At 38.9% G+C, this 24,375-nt stretch overlaps 2 protein-coding genes across 2 annotated transcripts; both read right to left on the reverse strand. All coding sequences in view use genetic code 11, as the record gives it.

The window, feature by feature from the left end:
• Nucleotides 1–11,593: 11,593 nt before the first annotated feature.
• On the reverse strand, nt 11,594–12,220 carry EGR_09094 (Cas scaffolding protein family member 4; the record flags this gene model as incomplete). Its single annotated transcript, XM_024498343.1, has 2 exons — nt 11,594–11,638; nt 11,909–12,220. The coding sequence occupies 2 exons, from the start codon at nt 12,218–12,220 to the stop codon at nt 11,594–11,596; spliced, it is 357 nt and encodes a 118-aa protein (XP_024347252.1).
• A 7,670-nt stretch (nt 12,221–19,890) lies between these two features.
• Nucleotides 19,891–22,196, reverse strand: EGR_09095 (hypothetical protein; the record flags this gene model as incomplete). Its single annotated transcript, XM_024498344.1, has 2 exons — nt 19,891–19,947; nt 22,041–22,196. The coding sequence occupies 2 exons, from the start codon at nt 22,194–22,196 to the stop codon at nt 19,891–19,893; spliced, it is 213 nt and encodes a 70-aa protein (XP_024347253.1).
• Between the last annotated feature and the right edge of the window lie 2,179 nt (nt 22,197–24,375).

Raw genomic sequence — 24,375 nt, forward strand, 5'->3', positions numbered from 1 at the left:
AATCTACTTATCTGCCTATAATCTGCCTTCATCACAAGCCTCGAAGGTACTGGGGGACACACAAGAAGAAGGTCCTGAACTTTCCTATAAACAGACAGGAGAGTTAGCCATCGTGAATCAGTGGAATGGAGGTCCTTTTGTTATAAGACTTCGCAGCTCGATGCGAGACTTCAAACCTTCATCGTGAAGCCTCCTCTTGAGCTAGCCAGTCAGTTAATTGGTCATGTAGTGAAGTAAGGAGAGAGAGGAGGGGGAGAATGTTGTCTCATTTTCATTCGCTGTGGTACTCTGATAATATATTATCAGGTGCCAAGTTTCACCGTATTTTTATCGTAGGTAGGCTACCTCACACGAATTGGAACAGGCGATCGGTCAGGAAATAAAAGAGAGGCTGAGGCGAGGATTGTTGGATAAAATTTTTTTGCTTACGGAGACAAAGCATTGTAGGTAAGGATGATTTTCAGTAGTTGTTCGCTTTAACCGGCTGCTTGAATGCTACTTTAAGAAACATCGTACCACTTTATGCAACGGAGAAGTTTCACCTCCCCAATTTAATGCTAAAGCTACCCATCTTTTTTGAGAAAATTTGTTCTTTCATCACAAACTTTTTCAACTCCTTTCTTAGTAATCGAGTGCGCTTTCCATAAAAATGTACGAAAAAACTTCTAGACCATATTTTGGAATAAAACTTGACCCACAACTTCAAACCCGCACCTACTATCTCGAGTCGTGATAAATGCCTTTTTTAGTAGTTAAGGCGCCCTGTCTGTTGTTTAAAATGTCGCCATTTATATTTTTTGTGGTGGCAAACGGAAGAAATACGGATCATATCAATTCTTTTGGAACTAGACGTTACCAAGTGATTCCTTTTTTTGTGCATTTGAAACTAAGATGAGGTAGATTTGGGAAAAACAATGGCATAATTAATGTGTATAATGTGAGATTATACGGAGCACCTTTTGATTAGATGCGAGGAATACAACCTCAGATGTACCACTTATTTAGTATACTTGGCGAAAGAAGATTAGAATGGGGTAGGTAAATTGGGCAATACTTGGAAGTACCTGGCTTTCATTTAAAATATAATACAAACATTTGCAATCACCTCATTCAAATGGACAATTCGATCAGAAATATGATAAATTAGTACATATGGTGCCTATTTTGGACAATTTATCACCAAAAGCGCCCACGTCGAACTATAAAACAAAGGCCATAGTACCATTCAACACAACGGTAAAGGCCCCAGAGGGGAAATTCGTGGTCTTAGCCATAAAACTTCAGATGAACATGAGCTTTTTGCGGTCTGCTAAACGACACTGTTAACTCTATCTGAGCATACTTCAGGCTATTTTCAAGAATTAACTTCAATGTTTTGCAAATTTAAAGTCAGACTTGAGAAGATAGACCAATTTGTAGGAAAATTTTTAGAAAATATAGTACTTGACCTTCTATTTTTGGGTTCGATTACCCAAATATTCATTATATTCTATGGGGCCAGGGCAAAACAATAAATTGCAAGTTATTCGTCTTTCCTCTTTTTGATATTCAGGCAGAGAAGGGCAAAAATTCACCAAAAGACTCATAAAATGTGAATAAGTAAAAGACGACCAGTTGGCTGTGGTGGAAAACGACTTCCACACAAAGGGTGGAGAGGCGGAAGGGAACTTGTCTAGTCGAGTGGGGAGCGAAACCTCGAAAGCATAGTGGGGTAGAGAACTCAATTGAAAAGTAACTTTAAAAAAGTCTACTTTACACATTTTGCAAAGAAGTCATAACAAGTGGATATTTACAGCTTGCTTTTGGACTTTCAAGTTGCATGGTATGTACCAAACAACTCCCAACATTGAATTTCGCATCACATGGCAAAAGATGTTTCAATTTCTGATTGCTTAACACGCATCAAAGCCGTAGAAGAAAAGCACCTTGTTGTACATTTTTTTAAGGAAACAGTAGCGAAATTTCAGGCCCTTAGCCAAAATGTTTATGTAGGGGTTTTCTAGAGATCTGCGATTCGTTGACGGGCTTCATTGGTATTTAGCATGGATTCTGGCAAGATTGAAACCGCATTTATTTGCATTTTGAACCACCAAAATACCTGCCGCTGATCATGGGGCAACCATCGAGTCACTAGAGAAATTCGTGTGGTTTTCGGCTTGGCTAACTAAAATCAGTCGTTCATGTAAATTCCATCCATCAATCTATCAATATCAACAGCCAAAACCTGTGAAGTGGGGAGATAAAAAGTTTCCTATTACACGAACAGCGCAAAATCACATGAGAACATGAGGATAGGAAAGCTGGCAATGCTGCCTTTTCCCTGTTCACCATATTCCTTAGGTGCCAATTATCACCATTTTTGGCACCAAGCAGACAATATCAAACAAAATAGAAGGAAGCGGAGGCGGCTGGGGTGAAGTTCTCTTTCTAGAAGACAAAATATTGCATTAAGGTTGAACCGATAGTAGGTGCTTTACTTATCTGGAAGGGAAGATGAACCGTAGTGGTGGCACGTTAAATGAATAAATTGAGCACTTTAAAATGCTTTTTCGGTTAAATTCTGTTTGTTCGCCATCTCGATAAGTTATCATGATTTGTGCATCAGGAGTATTTTCATCCATAAATGGGACTTTCCAACAAGGCCATATTCATCAAATGCGGATAAATTTACTTTTCATCTTCCTTTGTTAGCACCCATGTCTTCATTGTTAAAAGTAGCAGTGATGCCCTCTACCCCGTGATGAAACTCACTGCATCGATTCCGTAGGCTGAATAATTCCATAACTTTCGTGATAGGAGAAATCATTCATGTCTCCGGAAATATTTCCACATTGAAATTACGGAGACCATCCAGATTATTCCAAATTATTAATTGTGAAAAAAATATTAAGTTTTGAAAGTAATGTAATACAAAAACTTAGGTTACTTTCATCCGTAAGAAAGGGTAAAATTTAAACCAATATCAGTTTATTTTTCTCTTTGTTGTTGCAACTTTTCCAAAATAAGATTCGCAAATTGATCGACGATGCTGAAGAAAGATCTCAATGAAACATTGTTGGATTAAACGCGACGCACCTCATTCGAACTCAGAGAGATAGTAATGCTACTTAAACAAATAATATAAATTTAATAAAATTGCTACTTACTGTTTGTGCTAAAAACTGGTGATTTCTATTCGAAGTCACTAGAAATTTCGCGGTTTTTTCAAAGACATCGCAAGGTTTCCTGTCGCATGAATTACATACATTGCCAATTTGCAAATTTAGATAATTAAATACCTTGGGAATTTTTACTAAAATATCTTCGACATAAAGAGCATGTCATACAAACACAGTACAGACACTGTCTTTCATTAAAAGGCTACTATCTATCCAAGATAATACATTATTTGTCATGAGCGACTGTGTTTCATGTTAGCAGGCCAAAAAAAGCAATATATTGGTTGTTTAACTCTCGGTTTTGGTGAAGGGCCACCTCATTTTGGCCACCGTACCTTGCTGGGTAGCCTGGCCAGTAGTCCCAATACATTCTGTATGCAAGATATATACATTTTTCTCCTTTTTTTCCGAATATTATGTCTACTTTTGTCTTCAGGAAAGTCTCGGGGACTACAAAGACAAACTTTTTGTGGTATTCTGGATACAAATTCAGTACCCATCCGCCAAAAACGAGTTATTCTTTCTGGCATGTTTGTTAGCCGATCCGGTCATTTCAAATCTTACAGAAGGCGTGTGATGAGATCCTTCAGCCTTGGATTAGACTACCTGTGAGAACAAGGGAGCATATTTACCACCTCTTTCTCCATCTCAAAGTTATGGAAGCCATGGAAAGTCAAATTTGAAGCTAGCCAACCACTTCCGTTCCAACGGCGTGACTAGAGGGCCACACCCAAAAACGGGGGATGATAGAATGCACACACTCGTGCTAAGTAATTAACCCTCGTGGTAGAATTGCCTTACCTGGCCTTAAGTAAATCACGAATGGATGGAGGAGGAGGAGATGGTGGATGAGGATTTTAAGTATAAAGGTGTAGTTGGTAGGCCTATTTTAGCTCCATCTCAGGTCTGTTTCTGAGGTTATTTTCAAACACAAGGAAATATTCTTCCACTTTTCTCCATGGAGAAAGTGTGGTTTCCGGTGGGCCTATTTTAGTAAGAAAATATCAAATTTGATGATGTGGTAAACACTAAGTAAAAATTCATTATTTATCTTTAAAAGATTTCTAAAGGAGTCTTGATTTTTACGTATATAGCATCCATCAGAGGAGGAGTGTGCATATGATCCAACTGTCAAATAACACCAGGAAGAAAAAGGTAAATAGGAGTTGCTAAATTCGTGCGGATTAAAAATTCACTTGGAAGTCGAGTAAAGGAGGTTTGAAAGGCGACGAACTTTTTCGGGAGGAAAAGACCAATGAAAAAGAGGATCTGATAACTTGACCATTAACATCTTGTCATTAAAATTTGCACTTGAAAAAGTAGAGATGACCTCTCAATTTGTTAAGTTTAGCGACAAACGCGAAGATAGATTGAATAGCACGCACGCAAACTGGTAAACAGGAATGAATAAGTTCACTTATTTAGTTTGTCAGAAGGACCAGTTTCGAGAACGGAGTATTCCTAGGTCATAGTTGGTTATCTTAAAAAAGAAACAATGCCATGAATATTTTTTCCGATAAAATTTTATTCCAAATAGCAGAACACCTCAAAGAGGCATCAGACCTTGTTGTGGCGATTGACATTTTACATGAAGTCGGATAGAAAACAGGTCTGGTATTTATAAAAAGGCGACCAGGAAGAGGCCTAAATGCCTCTGATGTTCAAAATGGCAAGAAAGCAAACAAGTTCTCATGACTTAAAAGCAAATGACAAAAATCTGTCAACCGAAAACAAAGAGGAAGCTGTCCTGTTACTAAGGAGAAATGAGCCCCGAAGATTAATTTGTATCGCATACCAGATTCTGTTTGCAGCCCACCTTGTGTAGGTGTGAATTCTATTTATTATGTTAAAGGGAAAGACAGGAGATATGGTGAAGTGATAGAAGAATGTAGTGGGTTAATGAAAAAAATAGATTCCTTTGTGACTGGTAGAGGGAAATAAATATGAATCAGTCGACGCCCCTCCCACGCATACTTGATAACCTACCTTGTGGGAAAATGCATCCATTTGTACTATTCTTGTGCACACTTTGCTGATACATAGAAAAAAGGCAGGTATTATAGAGAGAGAGACAGTCCAAATGAGTCCATAAGATTTTTTCCTTAAGTTTTATTATTTACTCTTAGTTACTATTCATGTTTACCAAAAAACAAATTAATCTGGATTTTTTGCAGACATTTATAAATAAATATCAAGCATTGCAGCCAGGCTTCACCTTAAATTTCCAACTTTTCCTCTCTGAAAAATTGTTAAATTTTGGGGCGCTTTGGGAACCGTCAAAACAAATGGAATTTCTTAGCATCGTTTAGCCATAAAGCGGTCAGCCACCAGCAGATGCTTTGCTTCACACGAAGAAGTTACCTATTTCCAACTTCGAGATGTTCTAAATACGTCTTTTTCGAAAATGGCCGAATCGGTGTCTCTCAAGCCGACCTATTTTTCTTCCGAAGCCAGGATGCACACAGTTACCGCCTAAATGTACAGAATAAGCACACTACAGTAGTCTGGACCTTTTCACCACGGAAAAAACAAATTCTCCTAAATATTTACACTGTTTAGCCTTTCTTAGCTGGTAAAATATTGCAGGACGATGGAATTAACCTCGACTTTATCAACCGAAAATGCGGCAAAAAAACTTTATTACTGTGCGCAAGACATAAATATTATGGATTTGATTCCACCACAAATCATGTCTATTTTAGATAAGTACCTGCAAAATTGCTACAGCTACGTAGGCAACCCTCTCCTTCAGACCAAAATAATATATATTCTACCTCATGATAAACCGGTCTCCTTTTCTTCTCACAAATATCCCTCTTTCCTGACAAACTGCACCCACCTCGGTGAGCTCTTCATCCAATAGACGGGCTTAAAATTAGGGGTGATTTTACGAAATTTTACCTCTGTGAGCCTTAAATTGGGGGTCTGGTACCTAATAATGTTCCAGGCAAAAAATCTCACTAAAATAAACCAAATAAGGAGTATATAAAATTAGCTGAGAAACTCTCCAATTTTATTTTTGGAGAAAACAAGAAATTAGCCTATTTATTCTAGCGAAAATTTTCCCTTCCTTCAAACGTGTTAAAGAACAGTTGACACTTCTTTCTTCTTGAGGCAAGGGAATTAAACTTTCTTTTACCTAAAAATTGGCCATTTGTGGTAAAAGTAGGGAGTAACTGTTAAATGACTTATGCTAGAATGTGGGTTATGTGTTTGGGTATAAGTCGTCGGCATACAAGAGGTGATACTGACCTGACACATCGGTTCCCAAAAAGTAAAATTCGACCCGATGAAGAGACGACATCTCTTACAATGGGCATGCTTGTAGTCACGGTCGCAACTTTCGGTATTGATGGATAACGTGTCTTAAAAGCCTTGCATGAAGATTGCTTACTGGTAAAGAACTTTCACCTCTCTTTAGTGATTCATAATAAGTAAAGGAAAAGTGTCTACCAAGAAACTTGAAAAAGCCCACAAAATTATTGCATTATGCCTAATTGTACTCATAGTTTGTGGCTTACATGTTTTCCGAACCCCAAAGTATCTTAAAAATGTGCTAAAATGAGTCTATTTTACCAACATATAAGGATATTTAATCTCAGGAATTATGAGTCTCTACACATGCAACCGTTCAGCGCGCATATCTCAGTCTAAGAGCGGACAGATGGATGAGTGAATGGGAGAATGCGAAGCGAATAATCTTCAAGCAAATCAGTCTCGAAACGACATTCGGCAGCCGGATAGTACCAACACACATTTTTTGGAAGCATGCTCATTTATGCTCGAAACTGTGAATATCTCGACCTTCAACTACTCACCATATGTTCGCGGTGGTATATGCTATTGATAAGTCACAAACCCCACTCTAAATTCTCGAATTCAGTGCAGATGAGTGGTGCTACTACCCTTTGAAGATGGTCTATTGGTAATGGAACAAGGCAGCGCAAGAAAATCTTGATTAATGCACCGTTAGACGGATTTTTGGCGCCCTATCCCTTCAGCCAACTTGTCAGAAAAAAAGAGACTACGCGTGTTCATTTGTATTTTTGATGAAAATTTACCATGTTTTAGGGTATCTTCTGGGAAATACTTCTCCACCTTCCTTTTTAATAAAACGTAACGTTTAAGGAAGTACACATAAAGTGAAAAGACATGAACCCCCTTCCAGCAATGTTCCGCGATTTTGAGCTCATTCAGTCGAGCGATTTTACTGTTGTTCTTTATCAGACCGGAAAAAAATTCTTATCCCCATACTTATAAGCCAGAAATTTCATGCTAAAGTAAGTAAACGCCGAGATAATTGACGGCTTTAGTTTAAAGTGGATTAACGAAGGTATTAAACGGTTAATCTCTGCGAAAGTACGTAACCTGGTCCCACCTTAGGTGTCTGTCAGGCAAGACATGGAGAAGTGTGTTGTTAAGCTGTCGAAATTTACCTGATAACACGCAAGTGGAAGCATAGGATTTTAAGGCTGTTAAACGAATTTGAGCTAAAGAAGAAAGTTCAACATTAAGTAATGCGAAGCCAATAAAGGATGTCATTTTATTTAACGTTGTTTTTAGTGACTTCATTTTGGCTAGAGTGAAGTAGCTTTTTTTACGTTCCCTCGATTACTTTACTCTGGAATTGGGTAGGTGAGAAACACCATTGCGAAGGCGATTTTGAGAAGTGTACTTGACTGAAACACGAGCAAGTACATCGTGAGTACGACCTTGACCTTACCAGCAAACCAGAGCAGGCGGATAGGTGAACTTCCCAGGTGTGTATTTCACTAAAGCACATTGAATTTCCCACTAGCATTTGTTTTGATGAAGGCGAGAGAAGTTGTATTTACAGCGTGCATGAATGTTTAAGACCTCTAAGTGATTCCTCTCGCATCCACCCGCTCCCTTGGGTGTGGTTTTCTTCACGTAAACAAGATGGGACTAAACTGTGCGATTACGATTTTCTGCTTACTTTTTTCATAACTTCAAACACACTGAGATGCAGCTGATCAGGGAAACTGAGTGACTTTAATGGTCATTTCTCTTAATGGCTCATACGATTGCATGGTATGGACGCGGTTGCTCACTTGTGCTCCAGGTTCAAAAAATAGCAGTACATCTTGAGAAATTAAAAAAAATTACAAAAGTTAAACTATAATTGCAATGAATACACTCACTTAGTGCAAAAATAATGAAGCAGGTGGTGAATTGGGTGATATAGATGCGAAGACTCAGTATGTTGGGCAAAGTCAGACGTTATATTTTGGGTGATTAGTCCTTTTTTCTACCAAATGACGTCCTCACTTACTTATTCACCATAAATCAAGCTGTTAAAGTAGGCGCATGTCTGTTCGAAAGGCCTAAAACTTGTCCCGCACAAATCATGCTGCTGCACATACCTATAAAGTAGGAGGCCTTTAGGTTGAAACTTCTTTAAAATATTATTATTTTTTGTGCAAATAAACGAGTTCCCCTCAGTAACATGCCGTGTGATCTAGTCCCCAGCTTGGTAAATTTGAATCTACACATCGCATTGTATTTGCCAGTTATTTAGCAGTAGGATTAACTGCTCAGGCACTTCGGTCTCCGCGAACCGTACTTCCGCTCTGCCGTATGGTCTTTGAGCTATGCTAGCAGCAGCCCTACTCTTGCACACTTTCGTCGTATATATATACTGCTTGGGCATATTAAGACCTCAACTATGGCTCGAGTCGACGCAATGTTACAACTAGTAGCAAAGCTCCAACTTTCGGTTGGCCTAAAGACATGCGAGAACAAAAAGTTGGCTAAATCCGAGTCGGTTACTGTTCCATTTTGTAAATTTGTTTGACAAATAAGTAGCATAACAAAATGTTGTATTTCGCCACCTACAAACAACACCAACCAAAGCTTATCAGAAAAGTGGTATATCGAAAGCGAGTTAATGCTATTTTTCGGAGAACCTGACTGTGATGTAGGATTCGTAAACTCCTCCATCACTAGAGTAATTCAAATATGGTTGAGCAAATTTGGCATATTCTGAAGAAATGTTAGTTGAATTTCAAAGAAAAGTATTTGAATTTGGCACCCTTAATATTCTTGAAAAATCAAAAGGTAGAAAAGGAAATTTTTCCCTGCCTACCGATTTAAAGCCACTCCTGTAAATTTGATCCACGTAACAGCAAGGGCAAATTGTCGAATGTAATTTAAGGCAAATTGGCTGGAGTAAATCTTGCGACCATAATATGTAATCTAAAAGAGAAAAGGGACAATCCTACCCTCCTCGAGTCAATACAAGTTGATCAAAAGAACCTCATTTCATTTATCCCTCCACAAAATTCAAGACTGAATGTCTAAAAGGGAATGATAACATTGATAAATTAGCACTACCTTGTAAGAGCTGAAATGTTTCAGAAGACATGGTCAAAAGCCAGGTTTTATTTACGCCCTCGGGATAGCACAGAATTTCAATCAGGGCACAGTAGTTAGAGCCTTCAGTGATACCAAAAAGTGCTTTTTGGATGAAAGAAAGAGGGTACAGGAAAGAACAGGCAAGAGAGGGTGCAGCTGTTCAAGACCTTTTGCTCCCCTCTGACTCATCTCCATTACATTTGTTTAACTGGTGTGGTTCTGTCAAATGGCAGGAGGAGTGATATGTCACTCAAGGAACATTATTCCCGCATCCTTTCCCTCCTGTCAGATAATCGGGTGATTAAAGCTATCAATTAAAACGATTTCATTCACATAGGATCCCTCTCTTGTTTGTATTTCTTTTCTCGTTAGTTTTCACTTGGTTGGAGTTCATCCCAATGTAACTAGCACTAAGGTAATGCACCCAACCCTTCGAGAGTGTTGATGACACCATTGAGAGGACGTCAACCCAAAGTTAAAAAGTCAAATTTTGTTCATTTCTTAATTGGAATATGTGCTTTTTCCTGTTGCTCTTAGTAATTGCCTCAGAGCTTTTGAAAATGCACGCTCACACGAGCAATACGTGCCAAACTGCACCTTCTCTGTGTGAGAAATTGAAGCGCACGCTCAAAAATTTGAACAAAAATCGCGACTGTCACTTGCCAAAGATTTCGATAAAAAATATTGCCTAAGAATGCTTATCCCAAATGAACTGAGACTTGATTAAAGTTAACACATCTTTTTGCTTAAATTCCTGAAAATAAAGAACATGAAGGAATATTTGCTGATTTACAGCAGTCTCGAAGCCCCACTTTTATCTGCGCGCAATAATAGCGCATCATCTGGCTTGCACTTTCCAGAAATTTGTTGAATACACAAGATGGGTACCAAAGCTACCGTATGGCGCCTTGTTGCATAGATTATCAAAACACAGGATGAGTTAAAGGATATTTGTTTGGAGGGCAAGAAATAGTGTGGCCTTCAAAGGCAAAAAACTGTTAACTGTCTCATCAGGTGCTCCTGTTTATTAAATTGTTCGCTTTGGGACCAACTCCCTTTGTGTTGCCCTAAACTACACAGCTCAACACGGTCAACCACATTTCAAATAGCACCGTCGTAGAGAAATTAGCATCTCCAGGAAATGCCTTTTCCAAAATGCTTTAAGCATCGGCTCTACAGGAATGGGAGGACAGGCAGTGAAAGTAAATGATTTGGATGGCTGGGATAGCATGCGACTTTTGAAATTCCGCACCCCACACCATTTAGCTTGGGCCATAAGATGCCATCGCGGAAATTTTCAAAGAAATACACTCTTGTCCAATTGTTACAAACTATCAAGAAACATGTGAAAAGCATGTTAAATCAACTACACATTCCGATGAAATTATCTTTACAGGGAAAATATTTCACTTCAGGAGCGAGTGGAGATGGTAGACTTTATGAAACATCGTCGAAAATAGTTGTTTTTTGTTGTCAATGCTTTTTAGGCATATTTATTTGTTGCTAATACGGACAAGCACAAAGGTGTTTAGGCCAAAAAATCAGAGGGAATTTCTAAATATCATTTACCGTTCAAGATGATCGTAGCCATGTTTACCCAAAAGAATCCTCTGCGGCAGCAAGAGAAAAAGTGGGCTGTTGATTCAGTTATTTTTGTTTTCCAACTCTACTTCAACACTTTCTGCTGCTACTTTCTCTATATTCCGCATTAAAAAAGGTATTCAGACAAAACCCCAACCCTTGGAAGCTTTTAGGCCAAAAAAATGTATATCTGAATTTTTTGCATAGTAAAAGATGAAAATATTGTAAATAACATCGGGTCGTATGCTAGAGAAAGGAGAACTTGCCTAATTTATAGTCACTCTTCGGTTAGAATGGATGAAGCCTTTTATGAACCGATGCCCAATTACTGCTCGTGAGGGGTTGCATTTCTTCACGTAATTTCGCAAGAAAAGCACAAATGTGTAATTTCTCAGAAATCGTAAACGTTTTTAAACAATCCGTTTGAGAACTCGCCTTTGTGAAATTGCGGCAGCTTTCAACTTGTCTCTCATATGCCCTTACTTTTCACAGTGTTGAACAAGCTTCTCCTCAAGGGAGTCTTTCTGGCAAGTTAAATTAATTTTGGGCATGATTTTATCAGCAAAGGTAAACCTTGCACACTTTTCTAAGGAAAAGTTTGAGTTCACATGAGTACATAGAGGGGCTACGACTTAAACATTCAAGGCACATAGGTCTTCTTACAGTTATAAGCAAAAATTGTCACTAATTAAATATTTTACACCATGAAAATAAACTTCGAATAGTTCTATCTATCTAATGAGTTGACAACCCATAAAACATATTATTAATATCATGGTGAGAAGAGGACTTACTTTGACGGATCCTAAAATTTCCAGTCGATTTCCAGGCGCGATCCCAACTCTGCCAGCAAGGCTACAAATCCACCAGCCCTCAAATCCAGGAGGGTCCCTCTTGAGTACTATGAGTACATCTCCTCTAGAAAATGTGAGTTCCTGTGCCACCTCTGCACTGTTATCAAAGAGAGCCCTTGCCAAAACAGTTGTATTCGGTCCTATGGAGCTGTTGGTGCCTGCTGTAACAGCGCTAGTGCCTGTGGTATTGCTGCTGTTATTGGCTGCTGAGGTGGTGGAAGTGGGAGAGGTGAAAGAGGGCGAATTTTCCATTGTTTTTTACCATACCAAATAAGAGTGGAAGCAGTGGTGGCAGAAAATGTGCTCCAGCATTGTTGCCTCTATTCGCGCGCGGGTGTGTTTGTGTTTCTGTGTATGTCCCTTCTGTGTGTGCACAGAAGGGACAGCGCCAGATGCGATAGCGATGCCACCACAATCCTTGGGACCAATCATCAACCTGCAAAAGCTGGACCAATGGAGCTCTTGCGTATTTATGTTGCTGCGTCAGTGCTTGCATTTGTACTCTCGGCTTAGAAGAGGCTGGTCTTTGCCGAAAACATGCGGTGTAGAAGGTCTTGACTCCATAAACTACAAAAAGTAAAGCGTCTGAGTTTTTATGTCATGTCTTACGTCTGCAAGGGTGCTAGTCTGCGGATGTTTTAACTTCTCATGGTATTAAGCTTCAAGCAGTCTTACAAAGGTGTATTTAAGCTTACTTTTACGACAGGCACCTCTTTTTAGAGGTGAGTTCTTCTGTTATGCAGAAAAGCGATTTGAAATATTTTTAGAAGACTAAAAATTACAAATTATGCTAATAAGCAATTTGGTCTTGATTTTGCCTTTCCATGATCAACCTCGGAAATGGGAGAGATGAAAACTCGTCTACTCCTTTTTAATTAATTCATTCATTATAAATTTTGAAGAATTTATTCCATTTTAAAACAACCGATGATAAATTACTTAACAATTTGAATTTAAATGATGTGAAACGAAAAGATGTGGATAAATTTCCGTAGAGATTCCTAGTTTGAAATAAATACACTCATAAAACACGAAAATGGTAAAGGGCTATGAAAATAGAGAAAATGAGATTTAGGTAGTAACACTTGGCCAAAAAGGCGAATTCGCCAACCCTGTGCTTTGTATCTGCGCAAATGCAATTGAGGTCCTAAATGGTTTTTTCCTTGCCAAACTCGTCTACGAGGACTGAAAAAGGGTGATGGCGTATTCCCTTACATGGGTGGGAATTACGGATTATTGATGCTACAATTACTGCAACCAACTTTATGAAAATTCAAGTCAAAAATGACTGAAGGTTCCAATTCGACGTGTGTTTTTAAGTCCTGCAAACTCTTGTAATTGGAAAGGTCTGCTTTTATTTCCTGGACAGCAACCTGATACAAAAAATATACAGCTTTTCCGAAATTTCTAAGGGAAAAGTCCTAAAAACTTTGCTTGTCTAAAATATTCCTACATTTTATTGGTAGGTAATTCGAACATGCAACAACCAAACGACGACGAATACCTAATTGGAATTCCACTTCTTGCTAGTTCAAGTAAAAATATAACTTAATTCTGAAAAATACGATAGAGTTGGGCCGTTTCTGTGCTAAAATCAAACCGTACTTAGGTCAAGTTCTCCCCAAAGATTATTACAATAAGTGGATTCCTATGTGGATAAAGTCTAGCCTAATGCCTGCGGTATCAAATTAAAGTGAGCTAAAATGCCACGAAATCTGCAATGGATTAAAGTATCTAAAATTTTTTGCTTAAAGCATCTGATCGGTAATGTATTTGGCAATTTAGAACTGGGAAACAAATTATGGCAAACCTGAAACACATTAGTTAATGTAAACATCATGAATATGCAATGCAGGCAGGGGAATTAAACAAAATCATTCATTCAAGCAAATAAAAGCTCTGAAAGCAGTGAATATTGTCAGAAAGATAATTTAGCTGGCTACCCAAGGTGGGAAGATGTGTAGTCACATTAATGACTCAGCATTTTGAGCTTATTTAATGTTCTCATCGTTACTCCCTTTCAAATGGAGGAGGTTGACCAGAAGAAGACATGGTATATATGTTTATTATTGGGAAAATAGGAGGGTTAAAAAATGTAGGGATTTTATGCTTAGTATCTAAATGCTTGTTTCGCAATAGGTCCGCTTAAGCATATATTTTTCTCCGTAAAATTTTTAAACAACTGAGTAATTTATTCTCTTTTAACTAAACTTGGCCTAAGAGCTCAAATTATTTGACGAATTAAGTATTTCTAATGCGCCCCAAAGCCATCTTATTTGAAATAACATGGGAGACGCAACTAGTAGCACATTGAACTGCAAGAAGCTTATCAGTTTCTCCTTCGCACAAAACTCTGGCAAGGAACTGTAGACGATTTAGAATAGAAAGCTAAAATTGTGCCATGCCATAAACATTACATCTCAAGGGCGTATTGACCGGGTTTAAATAAATCTGACAGTTGCGTTGCAGTATTCCAATCCAAATAAAGCAACTGGTAGAAAAAGATTTCATTTTCAAGACGTTGGCCTTCTCACTGTCTACCTGGATAGCTGAAGGCCTCGGGAAGGTTGTGTCAACAGTTTTTCATTATGCATGCTTGATTGAGAGTAAAGTAGCTCCATTGTGTTGCTGGATTTGGCAAAGTTTCTAGAATTTTTGGAAAAGGGCTTGGTCAAACTCATGCTCTTTTACTTTTGCTGTTCTTTTTGTAAGAGTATGTATTGAAAGACTGTTTATTTTGGAATACACATTCTATTAACATATCGTTTGTGCTAATTTAAAATACTAAAGACCCAGAGAAAGGTCATGATTTTTCTCCGTGAGTTTTTAAATAAAATCATAGTTCGTCGGACTCTGTTTGGAAAATTCAAATTTGATGTAAGTACTACATCGACGAGGCCTTCTTTTAGCTCCTCAGAATTATGAAACATTGCTTACTCGCAGCTAGTACAACATTTAAGTCGATTAAAGTAAATTGGAAGTAAGAGCAATTTAGTAATCATCAATAATTCATCCCATAGATAAGTAAAAATGAATTAAACTTTTAAAATAAATTTGGCATGGTGAACTGATGCATCCGAGCCCAAAGGGCTTAAGCGGCGTGTTAGACCATCGGTTATAGCTCGCTTCAAAGACTTGCCGTAACTTGGAGGAACGCATAAAGTGCAGACGATTGCTCATTTACAAGTCTTATAAGGCATGGACGGGTTTAGTCTTTTTGTTGTACCTTCTAATATTTCATCCCCACCTTGGAGCCCCTCTTCCCAAAATGTACTGGGTAAAACTTATAGCTGTTCACTTAAGCTCACCCGCTTTAAAGCCGAGCTTTATCCGGCACCAGAAATGTAGAAGCCTCCTTTTTGTCTAGCCTTCGGAGAAGGTAGGATGGCAGAATCCACAGCCCAAAAATAACTTTATAACAATTAAATTCCTATGAGAATCGCTCAAGGAGGTGATTCAAACCCCGGAAGGCTCGTCGATTTTGGCAATGAGGGATTGAACACAACCATTTACAAAAGACATAAAGGTCAATGAAGCAGACGCAAATTGAAGTGATATTCAACCTAAATGATGGCAAACAACTTGTTTACATTTGTATTAGCTAGAAATGATAAATTTAGAAGTCTGTTCATCACATCGCTTATTTGCGTCCTAAATTTGTGCGGAAATGTAAGGAATGACTTTGTGTTTTTGTATCGTCAAGCGGAGGACTATACCAACATTTGGCCTTATACTATCCGCTCATTACTCACTCCCTCCCTCCCACCTCCCTCTTTATTTCTAAGGCATGAACCACTTCATCTCCAGAAGATTGATTTGCTTTGTATGAGTGGTGGACCGCAGATAAAAACGTTTACTTGGACCTGTTCATTTGCTGAAGGCTGAATAGTTGCGAGGATGACCTATTTGGTAACGAATTAGTTTGTCAGAAAATTAAAAAAACCCCACTGTCTGGGATATTATTCAACACAATTTTATTTTAATTCTAATGTTAAATAAAATCGGTTTTTTTAGTCAAACGAACAGTATAAGGCTTCACAAACGCCTCATTTATTCCCTTCAGCAGCCTTATTTGTTTGATGAGTGTATTTGTACCACTTACTAGAGACATCTGTAATTCCAGAGAACGTTTCTCTTTCGGTTTCCGAAAAGTTCCCGCTTTCATGAGTAATCCTAAAACCTTGTCTGGGGTTGTGCTCCCGCTCAGTCCCTTTCTGTTGGCTGAATGCCTATTGGAAACTTAAAGTGAGTATTTGCTTGCTATATGGCCAAGGTAAGTTAAATTATTGAGGTACATGCAACCGAAAGCAGCCCGTGCCCTCGTCACTATTCGCTAGCCAATTAGCTGGCTGTGACCCACCCACAAGCCGTGCTTCCCTTGCTCACGTATACCTGTCGGCAGGTAAGGCCAAGCTTGTCGGGAACTGGACAGGATCCCAAGCACATGCATTTAAACCCTATTTTATAACGCTGTCATATGTTCATCTATCAGACAGTTTTTTAATTATTACTGGTGAACATGCTGTTGCTAGTGCATTGGTGTGTATACTCCGTACATTTGGAGAAGGCAGAGGACAGAAAAAGTGCCTTCATTCAGGCTTGGTTTCAACAACCGATTTACCTTGTACTTAAAGTTAAGCTTTGTCTCTGTAATACATTATTATAAAAAAGTGCTTCATTTTCATTGCATATTCTTAGGATCTCCACGCAGCCTCATGCTTTTTTTTCCAAATATTTTTTTCAAAGCCCTTCTTGATGAATTGCTAAGCTTCCGTGCTGCACATGGGCGTAGGGAATTGTTCGTGAATTCTGTACTCCAAGCACTTTTTTAAAGACAACAGTGATCTCATTTGAATCCTCTTCTACCCACTTCGTTGCCAAATGCCACACAAGTGAGTTTGTGAGGCACCTGCTACAACTTTAATGGCTCACAACCCCAAGTAGATAAATTGGACCTTTTACAAATAAAAAAGTGTGTTTTTACCAAATCACCACAAGTTTATGCTATAATAAAAGCAATTATGTTGCAATTATTAAAGTGAGAGCTGCAATTTGTGTGTTTGAAAGTTTGCACTAACTGGACAGAGGGTTCCTAAGGGTAAAGGCAGGTATATAGAGCAGAACGTTGAGCGTGAAGCACATTTGGCAAGAATAACTTGATGTACTAGTCTTTTAAAAGTGAAGGATAACTCCAAAACACACGGCGATATTCATATCTTAAGTAATTAAGTTCACTACCTGACAATATAGAGCTGTCTATCCCTCGTAATTCTTCTAGGAAAGAGAAAAATTGCACCACCAAATTTCTTTGGCTGCTCTTTTGATTTCCAAACAACGAAGGTTTTTTCCAACATAAATCCACCTAAAATTACTCGCCACTATTCGAAGGGATTATTCCGTCTATGTTGAGCCTTATTAACCCTTTATGTTGAGAGTCTCTTGTACAAAGGACAGTCGTCCTGTCTTCGGAATTTACATGTGCCCCCTTTCCAGATGCAATACTGTTCAACAAATGTTTCAACGATGTGAAATTCACAGAAATGATTGCACGGCTTCAAATTTTTACAAACAGTGGTTCCTTTTTGAGTTGAAAATGGATAGACGTTTATATTTCTTCTTTAGCTTTAGCTCTCCCTCACCTTTCTTGAGTCTGACTTCTTCGGGTCTTAGGAATTGCGTATTCTTCTGCTTTTTGAAGCGGGAAGTTACTCTACCTCTTTTAAAATACTTTATAAATTTAGAAAATAGTTGGATTACTTTTTAGATCTGCTATTTCTAATTTTAACATTTTTCCTAAAAGGCTTTGTTTTTTGAGACTAGCACCTTTCCCTGCTGGTGCGATTGAGTTTAGAGCAATGGTACTATTTTAATTCACCACAATCCCGCCTCACTTGGCATAATTTAGAGCCTTTCTCTGTCCTCAATTGGGCTGTTCCTCTTTGTCAAAACTGTAAATGAGTGGTACCTGTGTTTAATCATGCAATTTTCTAGTAGAAATGTCTTTAAAAAATTTGCTACTTCCAGCAAAAATAGGAGCGCCTGAACTCCCGTCAGCGCTGCTTGTGCAATTCTAAAGACCCAGCGGCGCTCCCTCCATTTACACCAACAGCGTTCCCTTTTTCCGAAAGATATGCCTTATCTGTTTCCCAGGTGGAGCCAGTAGAAAAAAGAAAACGTGCCAAAATTACAATCTTATATCCAGTGATTTTTCTTCTTGATAGCTTTAGGTAAATCCAATTCCTCACATTAACTAATCGTCTTGTAATTCAACATATTACCCTTTAATTACATCAATAGAAGGCAGACTACTAAGAATTCAGGATGGAAAACGCGCAATTATCAAAAGGCTTCAGGGCCATTCCAAAGTCCTGAAAACTCCCTGATTCTGCGAAGGATGTCTTGAGTCTGATTGATATAACTTTTACCTCGCCACCATCAGTTCTTTTGGGAAAGAGAAGTCGCGAAGTTAAACCCAACCCATTCTAGATCCAAAAAGAAAGGATATAGGCATGGGGAGGTAGGACTTTTCATTCTTCTAAGGGTTAGCCTGAAAGAGGCGCCACTGAGGCAAAAGTATAACCTGAAGACAATGAAGAGCCCAAGATGATAAGTGAACAAGCAAAGCAAATAACGTGTAGCTACGTAGACCCCTGTTCCATAAGTGACTGCCACAACGGTTTCCATGTTCACACTATTGAGCCTACCGTCAAGTCAAGACTACGATGGTTTTACCATTTTATCCACCTCCTGAAAAGCATTCATTGATGTCCATGCCAGTCTCTCTTCAGATAAACGTCCGCTGACAACTTTCAAGTTTGTTTAAATCTGACGTCGATTTTAGCCGCCAATTGCTTCTTAAGAAAGCATGAGATTGATGCGAGTTAAAAGGCATCCAGAGAAGTTTAAGTTACTAAAGAACACTCAAAGGATACGTTAAGTAGACAATGGTGAAGATAAAGCAGAAACGGTGAAATAACAGCTCTGGAGTTCTCTCAGGTCATTCACTACTATCCATATCTGATAAGGATCTATAGGTATTGCATCGAACCAACTTTTAGGTTCTTCAAAATATCTACCACTTTTATCTTCCGATTATTCGGTGCTAGGGCTGAACTAACCTTTGGAATTCTGACTAAACACACGAAGTTTTTAAATTGATAGGCCAAATAAAAACGTTTTACTTTTAGTTGTGCAAAGATGTTATTTTTTAGAGCTGGTGTAGGAGGATTGTTCTACCATTCAGAAAGCGTAGACCATCAGGTTAGTGCTTTTGCCTTAGCTCTTCTGCAAAGAGTACTAAAACATGATGCGAAAAAGCCTAAAGCATGCTGAAACCTAATTTCATTTATGTGTAAACACCAATCCTGACGAGTTCTTTGAAGGGTGCTGCCTTGCTAGTTATCACAAGCTGTTGTTTCCTTGTGTGCTAGTACAAAACCTGGCGAGCTCCTAAATAAAATAATCACGAGATAACTTTCATTAAGCTGGGGAACATGACTGCTGGACGCTGGATACACAGGACAATCCTATTCTTACATACTTAGGGTATTTTAATTGGCCTTGACCTTATCAGTGACAGTACCACAATCAAAGTCCATCTGTGCGTGATATTGACTGAATAGATGGTTTGGAATAGAGTACGCGAGATGATATTAGGCGCCAGGAGCAAGCCTATGGTAAACTGAAATAGAGCTGATTTATGTAGCTGCAGACATCCCTGACAAACTTAATCTTCTACTGGAAAGAGACTTTGAGGACACGGCTACACTTTGACCAAATTCATTGCTGACCTTCGATGCTGGAGGATAGTCAGACCCATAAAAGCTTTACCTCTTTGTGAGCACTTTTGTGGTTAGGCAGGATATTATAGCTCAAGTATAAAGGTATCACGTCCAGTAGCCAGTGATTGGTGTATCCAGCAGCTAGCCAATGATGGTAGTTAATTCTTTTATAGTCAAATGAGTAAGACTAGCAGATATCTACAAAAGGCAACAAAATAATGAAACTTGTAAGAACATTATGATATAAGTAAGGCAAATATCTCAAAAGTGGCCACGTGAACGGCTGTCGATGTCGATCTTGACCGTGGTAGTTTTCAGCCCATCGATGCAGCAATCGTTTGTGCGAGCATTCAGAAAGAGCACGGATTACCTGATGCTGAAAGTCTAGTTGACATACGATCCGTCATAAAGTTGCTTAGCCAAAGGATTTCTTAAAAGCTGTCAACAGAACCACCTACGAACAACTTTAGTGTCGGAAAGGCACCAAAACAGCAATTTGCTTTTACCCAGCAGTTGCAGAATGTTTTGGTTATATTACGAAAACATTCCAGGTACCAACGGCATGGAAACGTGTGAATGTAGTAAGTCAATGCGTCGAAAAGCGAGTGCAGCCTTTACCCCCTAAAATCAGTTCTTTGCCTCTATAATTTCTGTGGTCCCGGTGTGTATTATTCTGAGAAATGCATTGCGAAACTGAAAAAAAACTTGCGAAAATCTTAAATCACTAGGTTTCTTTTCTAGGATGACAAAAGCTCTTTTCTGTTCAACAGCATACTTATATAAGTAGCTAACGAAAGCGAGGCGAAATTACATGAATGGATAATTCTACTCAGCGAGGCACAAACTGTAGCGTCAAAATAGAGTTATTAATTAGCTTTTTGGTGAAATGAGATCTATCACAAGTCGTCAAGGATCTAAAACGACTTATTCAAATGAATAATATGTGCGCACCCTTGAATTTCGTCTACCCTCCGCCTTAGAAGGGAAGTCCATGTGCACATTTGGAAGCTCACGCCGAGCCACAATTATACAAGATCGGCCGTCATCCATCCGCCATTTGTAGAGATAATCTGCATACCTCAACTTTTCTTTAGTGTTAATTGACGTCGTAAGTCGCTGGAAAAAATGCTCCTTTTTAAGTGAATTGTAAATTTCCAAATTCCGCAACACATCAAATTGCAGTGACCTTTTAAGCGGGAGTGAATTTACCTTCAGTAGGAATAAAGTTTCGGCCGTTGTTTCAGAGGCTTAAACTTATTGTAAGATTTATTTGCAAGTTTTAATTCACTATTTCATATTTTCATGTAGGAGGTGCTAAATTTGTTCAGATTTTGTGTGTGCTATATTACCTGCTGCAGCAAGGTGGCAAAGTGCCTGAAATTCATTAGCAATTATTCTACTCAAATATATAATTTGTTGAATTGTTCATGGTGTCAGAGCCTAACACTCAAACATAATTGGCGACCCACTTCGGTGGAATCCAAATCGAGGAGAGGATCCCATTCTCACCGTTATATCCTGACAAAGGCGGATACCATCAACTTGATAAGTAGTGTCCATTGAAATTATTCCCCAAACGCTGCTGGCATTTTTGGTCCGGTTTGCAAATTGGGCAACTGACCGAATATATAGTCTAATCAACCACTCCCAAGACGAGTTAAGCATCTATTGTTAAAAGACGCCTCTCTGTATCTGTAGATGTGGGGCACGACAAGGTCTACAAAAGGTAGTGTGCGAAAGGAAAATGGTTCTCTTAAATGCTTTTAGAGTATTTATCTATACAAACACTTACAAAATCCCTCATTTTCCTCTGCGGAGGATCGAGCGTACAAATACCACTTTGCTGGCTACTTTGTCTCCTCACCGTCCCTTTTTCTACTTCTTCCTTGTACCCCAGATATCCATTCTATCTAGTGTGCGATCGCTTGATTCTTAAAAGTAGATCACTACCGCTAGAGGTAATGCCAATATAGGGGTTCAGAGGATAAGAATTGTGAGGAGACGATCTCTTCTTCCCACTCCAAAGCCAGATTTCCTCAAGAAGAAGCTTTTAATGGGAGACGCCAGACATTGTTTTACTAAATGTGAATAAAACCTCTACCTGCTTTCGGTTTCTAGCAAACATCCCCATTTCTTGTCCGCCACACGTACAAAAAGGTATGCATGCCTTCGAAGCGTGGGGTTGAAAATTAATGGATAGGCTGGAGATAATTAAGGTGTTCGCTTAGTGTAGAAACAAAGTTATTTTTCATCAAAAGTTAGTCAACAAGCAAAGTGTACGTTTTGGTAACTTGAAAAAGACAAAGACTACATTTGTGATCTGTGGATAATTTATCATCTGTTAAAGCATGGATGGCGGTGTCAATTTGCTTAAAAGATGTCCCACAGAACTTTTCCATTTGATATCGATGCAAACCAAATGCTTCGTTGTCATTCACGTCACACATTTATGATTACTCCTAGGATATTAATTTTGGATTGTATTAGGTGGTGGGGAACTACAACTCCCCATAATCGAGAGTTGAGCACCTTCCAGAATTTAATGCAAGCTTCATTCAATGGTTGTATATCCACCATCTAGCAGAGCGACATTGTAAAAGTAGTATATTCTGTTACTCGGCAAAAGTGAATACCAGAAGTTTCGGCATCACTGAAACTAATTCAAACTCGGCTAATTAAGCGGATAAGTTTGAATCCCACCTTTTATCCTCGATGGATAGTTTATGAGATGAGAGTTTTTTGTCAGGAAGAAAGGATAAAGATCTGAACAGTCGTATTTTACAAGACGTGAGTCAAGTCCTTTTAGATACACACAGTAAAGTACGCACAAAGCGTTGTGCTCACTTGCTAATATGGTTCAAATTTTCTGCTTTCTCATGGCGGTGCTTTCCGGAGAGAACCACTATAAAATTTGCCTCATGGAGCCGCTGAAATAAGCATCTGCTGTGGGGTATTCGCATTTAACCTTGGCTAAATTTATGCCTTTCAGTCCCTGCTTCCGAAAAGCCATATGCATGGGTGCTGCTCTCACCACTTGTTGGATTCGCCGCATAAGTGATCTCCCATTGATGGAGTGATCCGAACTTCCAAATGATACATCTTACTTCATTTTCTCACGTTTTACAGACCTTAAATTCTAGCATAGGGAGATGCCTTTGGTTGATACCTACCAGAAAACGTTTCGCTACGTAAGAAATGACACTTCCTGGTATGCAATCTTGACTAAATTACCGCTTGCTCGTGTGGCTATTAAAAATCACCTTATCATGCTGAGGAGAAGTCAGTAATTTAAAACAACGAATAGGTTGATGCACGCAATGGGATATTAATTTTTGACGCTTTGGTTGTACAGTACCACAGTTGTAAGCCTCCTTGCCTAGAGGCCATAATCTCCCTCCAGAACCAATATTCGGCCAGTAACCGCAATGAATCGCAACTTGCAGAGGCTGAAGTACTCGAGTAGTTAGATACAGAGTTCAACAAATTCATCAAGCGTCACAGTAAGCCGAGTTGGCTTATCACCTTTCCGGAGTTGACGCCTTTCTTTTAGATAAATCAAAAAGAAATTAGGCAAATTTAACTTTCACGTACTTTCAAGTGTGACTATCAGCTCGCGCCACACACCTAGCAAACGTTTGTTTAACCTCATCACTGCCTACAGGTGGTGGTAGTACTGGTGTGGAAGTACCAATTCCCGCTTTGTGCGCATATGACGATCAAAATACCCGTACAGATTTCAATACAGCTAACTCTGATCGTTTAATGTGGTTTTCCCTCTGATGCACCCCAAAGTATGTAGAGATGCCATTTCATACCCCACTAGTGAGAGCCTTTAGGGATCGTTGCGGTCTCTGCCATTCTACTGCAATTTCAAATGCCCTGCTCGAGCTCTCTAAATGTTGGCTTAGTTTGATGAATGTGATTGCAGCCAATGCACTGTAGAAACCGAAATCCACTCGGTTTCAGAGCTGCTAGTACGGTGTACATGGTGTTTGAGGAAGCTGCGGCATGTGTTTTAGCAGAACGTACTGCCCAGAAGTGGTTTACGAGGGTTTTGATATTCATTGTTATGTTTTCGGTACTTTAGTGTACTGGCATTATCAATTAGAGACCTTAATCTTATTTTCTCGTCATTTTTATTAAATTTTATTTTACAAACCTACGGACTCAAAAACGTAATCATTTTCATTCATTTTAAATTTCATGACCCAACCAAATTAGCCATTGCCGCTGTGATGTTGGCAACCAAGTTAATGACCTCCTCCTAATATTAGGCTGATCAAATGAGGGATTAAGATAGCAGCAAAAAGTGAAGGGATGGTGATTTAAAAGATTTTCCCTAAATCTAGCAGAATAGAAATCACGCGGTTAAGAACTTGCGTATTTTAGTCTTTTTTGGACGGAAACATCTGAAATAACTTTCTAATTTTTTTACTAGGAGGGAGAGGGTTAAACGTGTTGAATTATTGGAAGCCAAAGCTTTAATATTGACAGGTCGCAAACACAGGTTGCTTGATCCAATATTTGATCTGGCCTATCAAAGCAGGCGGAGAATGGGGTCTAAGTCACATTTACAGTTAGAACGTGACCGAAGCAAAAGTCAAGGCTAATATTTAGAGTAGACTC

This window comes from Echinococcus granulosus (genome assembly GCF_000524195.1).
Source record: "Echinococcus granulosus chromosome Unknown EG_S00131, whole genome shotgun sequence".
Taxonomy (NCBI): Eukaryota; Metazoa; Platyhelminthes; class Cestoda; order Cyclophyllidea; family Taeniidae; genus Echinococcus; species Echinococcus granulosus.